At 41.4% G+C, this 8,508-nt stretch overlaps 1 protein-coding gene across 1 annotated transcript in view; it reads left to right on the forward strand.

Annotated features, from left to right (window-relative positions):
* Nucleotides 1-2,644: 2,644 nt before the first annotated feature.
* The window catches only part of LOC106587471 (CD81 antigen), an 18,756-nt gene continuing 12,892 nt past the window's right edge, over nt 2,645-8,508 (forward strand). The window contains exon 1 of the mRNA XM_014175885.3: nt 2,645-2,965. Coding sequence (XP_014031360.1) covers nt 2,900-2,965 — 66 coding nt within the window. The 5' untranslated portion in view covers nt 2,645-2,899. The remainder of the gene's footprint in view (nt 2,966-8,508) is intronic.

The following is an 8,508-nucleotide window of genomic DNA, read 5'->3' on the forward strand; positions in this document are numbered from 1 at the left end:
TGAATTAGGCCTTCATGGTCAAATTGCTGCAAACAAACCAATAGTAAAGGACACCAATAAGAAGAAGAGACTTGCTTGGGCCAAGAAACACGAGCAATGGACATTAGACCGGTGGAAATCTTTTTATTTTTTTATCGCTGTGTGAGATGCAAAGTAGGTGAACGGATGATCTCTGCATGTGTGGTTCCCACCATGAAGCATGGAGGAGGAGTTGTGATGGTGTGCGGGTGCTTTTCTGGTGACACTGTCAGTGATTTATTTAGAATTCAAGGCACACTTAACTAGCATGGCTACCACAGCATTCTGCAGCAATTCACCAACCCATCTGGTTTGCGCTTAGTGGGACTATCATTTGTTTTTCAACAGGAAAATTTCCCAACACAACTCCAGGCTGTGTAAGGGCTATTTGACCAAGGAGAGTTTTGGAGTGCTGCATCGGATGACCTGGCCCCCACACCGACCTCAACCCAATTGAGATGTTTTGGGTTGAGTTGGACCGCAGAGTGAAAGAAAAGCAGCCAACAAGTGCTCAGCATATGTGGGAACTCCTTCAAGACTGTTGGAAAAGCATTCCGCATTCCTCATGCATTGATGTGTGCACTATTATTCTACAATGTAGAAAATAGTAAAAATAAAGACAAACCCTTGAATGAGTAGGTGTGTCCAAACTTTTGACTGGTACTGTATATATAAGCTACTTATACGTAGAATACATATAAATAGTATACTCATATACAGTTAGTGGCCAGTTTTTTTAGGTACACCCATCTAGTACCAGGTCGGACCCCCGTTTGCCTCCAGAACAGCCTGAATTATTTGGGGCCTGGAAACATTGCTCAATTGGTATCAAGGGACCGAACGTGTGCAGGAAAATATTCCCCACACCTTTACACCACAACCACCAGCCTGTACTGTTGGTACTTATACATAGTATACTTATGTGGAAAAAGTACTTATGTGGAGAGATGTATATTATGCAGTACAGACACTGCCCTCTTGTGGCCTCTTGTGAGTTGAAGCAAAAGCTATTACGGGTAATTTTAATTGTGCCTGTTCAATCACGTGTTAAAACAGCTTTCAAGACCATATGAGTTTATTAGCTTACAGACAGCATCCATAACCTTATCAACATTAGGATACTCCAGATCAGTGATCGGATCTTAGACTGGTCTCATCTATTGTCTAGGAAAGGGTTCGCCAAATGGAGGCCCACAAGCCAAATTTGGCCCACTGGTGGTTTTATTTGGCCCACCAAATTTTCTGAGCTACAACAACAACAATTTTTTATATTTTTATTTTATTTTTTATTGTTGGACATAAAAGGCTGTAAAAAACACCAGGAAATCATCTCCAAGTGATTTAAATTCGGGGAATTATGTTCCCAAGTATTCCCACACATAACAGAGAGACACTTGATTGTATACAAACAAATGTAACCAAGGTTTGAAATTATTATGTTTTAGTCAAATATTATATCTGTTTCAGCTTCTTGCGGGAAATTTACAGTCTGCAAATTATGTTCAGGCACCCCGACCAACCGCTCAACAACAAAAAAATTGTCCTGCATTTTAATCTAGTTGATGATCCCTGGTCAGCCTTTGAAATGACTACTGATTGATGGAGCAGTCATTATCATATCCCCAGGACCATTAAGGACGCAACTATGACCCACAAACACACAACTTGAAGAGTGTTGCATATAGTATGCCCAGCTATCCTCTTCATTCATGATTCATGAAAAGTACAGTAAAAAATGTCAGAAAACATTCATCCATTAAAATGAAGATATAGTACAGTGCTGACACCCAATGGACACAAAACAGCAATACATGGACAGCATAAAGCACCATCTGGACGATTCCCTGCTGTTCAATTGTTATTTCAATATAACCAAATTGTAATTTATAAATGACTATGAGCTAGTGTGACTGCCTTACTCTATCCCCAAATCTAAGCTTGTATTACTACATTACTTATGATCTTTGTTGTCATTGTGTCTTTGTAACATACTGTTTATTCAAGTAGCCTAGGCCTATTGTATGCTGGAATACTGCTATACTAGATCTGCACTCTATATCCTATATATATTTGGTGGTGATTTCTAGAGATGTGGTGTGACTGTGAGGTATAGCTTCCCAAAGAATGACACTTGATGAATTACCATATTCTGGAAGTATTCCAACTTCAAATGGCTTTTCAAATGTAAAGACTCGATTTGGGTCTTTGAATGAGCCATGAAAAATGCATGCACTACAAATTCTCAGTAATTGAGCTTCCACCTCCATCTCAGAGCTAACCTTTCCTGTCAGGATGTCAATAACAATATCACTCCATATGATACAGCAGCCTGTATGTAGCCTCTCTATAGGCCAAAGTGAATGGCTACACCTTAAACTAGCTAGCCTACTAACATGCAACACAAACCCCAACAGTTTGATGCCATGCTACCTGGTGCCCCAGTCACAGATAAACCTATGGAAGAAAAAAGTAGACTCTATGCACACTGATTGTATAATTGTACAATAATTGTATAATAGCGGCCCTAAACTCACCCACTGGCCCAATAGACATAGCCCCCTAGGCTGCCATGCCCCTTTTTCTCTGTAGGCGGCACCGTTGTACAACAATATTGTTCGATTTGTGCAAGGAGAAAGGCTAATTAAAAAAACGGAGGCGCATCACGTTAAGGGATTGCGTATCCTACATATCTTGTTGGCAAGCAGTCTGAGACTTTTCCACCTAGTTTTTAAGGGGCGGGGAGTAGTTGGGTGTTGCCGTCGACCTCGACAAAGAGTCCAGTGGCAACAAAAAAAATCGGATTATTTTCATTCAACAACCGCCTGGCCTTGTGTCTCTTGCCCGACGCCTCACCACCGAAAGGGATCTGAATACTTCAACTATGGGAGTCGAAGGCTGCACTAAATGTATCAAATACATGCTTTTCTTCTTTAACTTCATCTTCTGGGTGAGACTTTTTTCTTGTAATGTAGACTTTTAACTGGCCAAGCATTTGGTTGTTTGTCTATAGGGGCAGTAATGGAACCCTCTTCCTGCTAAAAATAGTTCGTGATTTAATTTGTCTTTTTTGTTGATGTTGCCAAATTGGTATACGATCTGGGGAAAACTTCATTCAAATAGGCCTGCCGATGTAGTAGTCTTGTTTTACTTTTATATTTTTATTCAAATAAAATAAAAATAGCGGTTTTGTATTTGAACAGACCTAGACTCGTAGCCTATGCTGCCATATGGCGATATGAGGTGCGTTCTTATTTATCGCGAATATGGGTAGAAGAGCAGCCATATTTTAGCGACCGCATCGGGAACAGACCGTCAAGATATGTGAAGATTGGAAATTATGTTGCTAACTAAAATAATGATAGAAATAATAACCGAGTGCAGGATATGATTGACCGGAATATGACTGTGTAGGAACTAAGAACATAGGTTGTGGTCCGTTTTCGGCTACTGATCACATTTCAGGCGTTGTTTAGATTGGAATACATCGATGTTGTCCCTCCGTAATTTCATACTTACACGCCTAATTTTCAGTAGTGTTTTTGCCTCCAAAGAACTTGATGAAATGCTGCAATTTTTTGTTTTACTAAAAGAGGCCCGTTAATCATTGTGACGTTGTGTAAATCCCCTGAAATGCCTTTGCCTCTGTGATTCATTGGGGAAGTTTAATTGTGGGTGACTCATTTGGATGGAGGGGAAACTTTGACAAAAAGACCACAAGCGTTTATGCAAATTTTTCTAAACCCAACAGATTTTCACGCCATCCTTTCATTAGTGGAAGTGAAATGTTCGTCTTTTTATGTCCCTGTGTGAACCATTCACTTGTGTAAATTGGTCTGGTATAACATTTAGTCAGAAGACAGATATATATATTTTATTTAACTTGGCAAGCCAGTTACAATGACGGCCTGGCAAAAGGCCTCCTGCGGGGAAGGGGGCTGGGATTAAAAATACATTAAATGAAAATATATGACAAAACGCACATCACAACAAGAGAGACAATACTATATAAATAGAGACCTAAGACAACAACACAGCATGGTAGCAACACAACATGGTACCAGTACAACATGGCAGCAGCACAAAACAGGGTACAAACATTATTGGGCACAGACAACAGCAAGAAGGTAGAGACAACAATACATCACGCAAAGCAGCCACAACTGTCAGTAAGAGTGTCCATGATTGAGTCTTTCAATGAAGCGATCCAGTTAAAACTGTCCAGTTTGAGTGTTTGTTGCAGCTCGTTCCATAATCTTCTGTCTTGAGATGTATATTTTTATTATAGGGATATGTTATTGATTGATGATTAGGCAGAAGTATTCTTAAGAGAGTGTATAGAACCACTACAATCAGAAGGACATGTATTGGTAGACCTCCGGACTATTGTTGTAAACATATCCCCAAGGCTACTTTGGGTGACCCCAGATTAGGTGAGGGCACTGCATGTGAGAAATCATTGACTATGCCAAGACCAGCACTTGTTCATGTGGGTTGTAATGTGGGAGTGAAAATCATTGTGAGTCTTGGCTCAGTCATGAAGAAGGTTGGAAAGGATGAATTATAGTAGGGGCTGGGGTGTGGCATAGCAGTCATCTGTGGAAACTGAGAGATACTCATTTTAAGATTCATGATTGCTTAAGTGGTTGCATGGATTGATGTGTCAGGTCTTTTGCTTGCTCAATGACCAAATCCATTAGACTGGACATGTATATCATCAACTCTCTGATCTCTCAAGGGTAATTAATCCAAAGGCTGTCATTGTAAATTAAACTTAAGGCATTCCCCCCAAAAATGTTGATTAGGGGTTGCTACCCTTGCCATTTTGTATATGTTGAACAGGTGGCTTCAAGAACAAGCTGGCAATTTTTTTTAAATCTCTATTTAATGGAATTACCTTTAGTTTGAACACATCCTTTCACATGAAAACCTTTCAATCACTTTGTTCATTCCTGTGGATTGCCTTTTGAGCCGGGACAACAAGTCATTGAGATATATCAAATACAATTCGGATTTAAACAATGCCTGGGAATGTCCTCTTGTACACCCGCATTTATTTACATTTACGTCATTTAGCAGACGCTCTTATCCAGAGCGACTTACAAATTGGTGCATTCACCTTATGATATCCAGTGGAACAACCACTTTACAATAGTACATCTATATCTTTTTTTGGGGGGGGGTTAGAAGGATTACTTAATCCTATCCTAGGTATTCCTTAAAGAGGTGGGGTTTCAGGTGTCTCCGGAAGGTGGTGATTCCTCTCCAAAATTTTAGAAAAAGCTGTTGCACAGCAACTGACTGCCTTCCTGAAGACAAACAATGTATACGAAACGCTTCAGTCTGGTTTTAGACCCCATCATAGCACTGAGACTGCACTTGTGAAGGTGGTAAATGACCTTTTAATGACGTCAGACCGAGGCTCTGCATCTGTCCTCGTGCTCCTAGATCTTAGTGCCGCTTTTGATACCATCGATCACCACATTCTTTTGGAGAGATTGGAAACCCAAATTGGTCTACATGGACAAGTTCTGGCCTGGTTTAGATCTTATCTGTCGGAAAGATATCAGTTTGTCTCTGTGAATGGTTTGTCCTCTGACAAATCAATTGTAAATTTCGGTGTTCCTCAAGGTTCCGTTTTAGGACCACTATTGTTTTCACTATATATTTTACCTCTTGGGGATGTCATTCGAAAACATAATGTTAAATTTCACTGCTATGCAGACGACACACAGCTGTACATTTCAATGAAACATGGTGAAGCCCCAAAATTGCCCTCGCTAGAAGCCTGTGTTTCAGACATAAAGAAGTGGATGGCTGCAAACTTTCTACTTTTAAACTCGGACAAAACAGAGATGCTTGTTCTAGGTCCCAAGAAACAAAGAGATCTTCTGTTGAATCTGACAATTAATCTGGATGGTTGTACAGTCGTCTCAAATAAAACTGTGAAGGACCTCGGCGTTACTCTGGACCCTGATCTCTCTTTTGAAGAACATATCAAGACTGTTTCAAGGACAGCTTTTTTCCATCTACGTAACATTGCAAAAATCAGAAATTTTCTGTCCAAAAATGACGCAGAAAAATTAATCCATGCTTTTGTTACTTCTAGGCTGGACTACTGCAGTGCCCTCATTTGGGTGTAGGGCCTGATCAGAGCCTGAAGGTACGGAGGTGCCGTTCCCCTCACAGCTCCGAAGGGCAAGACTCATGGGTCTCTCAGAACATAAATCAGAGTAGAATGGAAAGGGGCTAGTGGCTGACCCGTGGTTTACAGGATCTGTGGCTTCTGCATTTGAGCCATTCCCACCACCACCAGCAGCATGCCAAGCATTTTACAACCCCCTGCACACAAGGCATGTGTCAGAAATAGCCCTCTCACTAGACTGCAGTAAAAAGAGCTGAGGTGCTAGGGCAGTAAGGTGGTATGTTATCTGGTCCCAGACAGATAGCAGCAGCAGCAGCAAGGCATGTAGTTCTGTAGTATCAGGATACAGTTATAATACAGCGAAGGGGAAACTCAGTGGGGTACTGGCACTGAGGTATACTATGTTGTGTTTGCCAGTCGTAGTACAGGAAGAACATGTGCTGTACTTCCTCTTTACAGATAAGTGACACATTTATCTCTCGAACTCTGTGAACATGCTGAAAATGCTATTTTTCAGCCAAGAGTTGAGGAAAGTCAGATAAGCAGTTCATGATGTGTACTTGAAGATAGTAGCTGTTTTGGTGTATTGTTTTTCTGTGAATTTAACTTTTTTTAGCTAGCATGGAAATTACATGATTAAGTTAATCTGATAGGGTTAAGATAATGATATGATTGGATGGTCTCCCTGAGATTTTCAGAAGACTCACTTGGTTGGCCTCGTACCACTTTGATGATGATGATAATAATAATGGATTGGATTTGAATGCTCACACCTGTGTCGTATCATTGTAATTTCTATAGTAACACTATTGTATAAACATGTTGTTACCTAATAATTACGTTAGTGGAATAGTGACTGTTGTCTGTGGTGACATCTTTTTTGTAGCCTATAAAACCAACTAAGTAGATTGGGGCTTGATCAGTACATGGATGGGAGGAGGCAATGGAAAGAAGCACTGTACTTGGGATAGAACCATGGAATACTTTCCAAACTGTTTAACATCCTACAGTGGAATCTTGCCGCAGAAACCACACAGAGAATCAAACACAGTGGAGTATCTCTGTTGCCCTCATAAGGCGTTGGTGTCCTGATAGGAAAAGGAGTCCGAAGTTCCCTTCTTCATTGAGACCCCCTGGCGTGGAAGCAAACTAATGACTGTGCACTGACACATGCTACCTCTGTTATTTTCCCATGCAGCCACCTGTCTCGGCAGGTTGCTCGCAGGCCAGCATGTTGGGAAGGCGAGGGAAAAGCGATGAGACCTGACTTACTGCGGGGAGGTCGTAGTGTGTCTACAGTAGATATCAGAGCGGCCCTTTGCCCATACTGGGAACAGCAACAGCTGACAGGGATGAGGGAAGACTCCCGAAGAGGAGGGTGACAATAGAGCTGCAGAGAACTGGCATGCCTTCCCAGACACTGGACTTCATCCACTGTTCTTATTCATAGTTTTTCCCTAGCAACATCTAAGGAATTTGTATTTAACTTGATATATTATGGGACCATTAGGCCTCAATATAGAATTTGGAAATAAGTATGGACTCTTTCCATTTGTGAGAGAACAAAGTTAATAACAAGTTTATATTAAACATTGTATGATACAGTATCATATTAATGTAATTTATGTACACTATACTGTGTCTCGGGGTCTGTGTCTGTCTCAAGTACTAGATACAGTATATTCATGTCCAAATTACAGAAATCCCGAAAGAAACGACTGTGCAGACGTCTCTTGGCTGCTCCAGAATGCAACCGTTCAGGGGCCTCACCCTTTGGCAGGCTGCAGTGTTGATCTGGTTGCCAGGCAGCAGCGAGCCTCAGCAGTGGAATTAAGCTTTCTGAGGGAGATGTGGAGGAGAGAAGAGCAGAGAGGCTGGGTAGGGGAGGCTATTTTCAGGAATGAACTCAACCAGAGGGACCATGATTAATATACAGCTAACTTAGGTTAAGTCTTAACATATTCCTGCTGTGAAGATATGGGGTAGATATATTACATTTCACTAACCTAATAAACCTTTTGGAGTTAAGTCCAGTTAGATGGATTTGACCAACTGCAGGGCAGAGGTACAGTAGTAGTTTGTAGAGACACTGACTCCAGGTACAGGAAGCCTTAGTGAAAGCTCTCTTCATCTGAAGCATTACAGCCACCACCCCACCGTCAGAGAAGGTGGGGTGGTGATCTCTTCCAGTGTTCGGTGATGTTAGGTAGCTGTTAACAGATGTGGCTGTGCTTTCATATCATAAGGCAGGGCAGGGGGCTAACAGGACTCTGGGGGAGTGGGTAGGTGAGCAGGGCCATCTTTGTCCTCCACTTGTCTGGACATTCCTTAGTCAGAGTTGTGCTGCC

This window comes from Salmo salar, chromosome 26, assembly GCF_965601325.2.
Source record: "Salmo salar chromosome 26, fSalSal1, whole genome shotgun sequence".
In the NCBI taxonomy this organism is placed as follows: domain Eukaryota; kingdom Metazoa; phylum Chordata; class Actinopteri; order Salmoniformes; family Salmonidae; genus Salmo; species Salmo salar.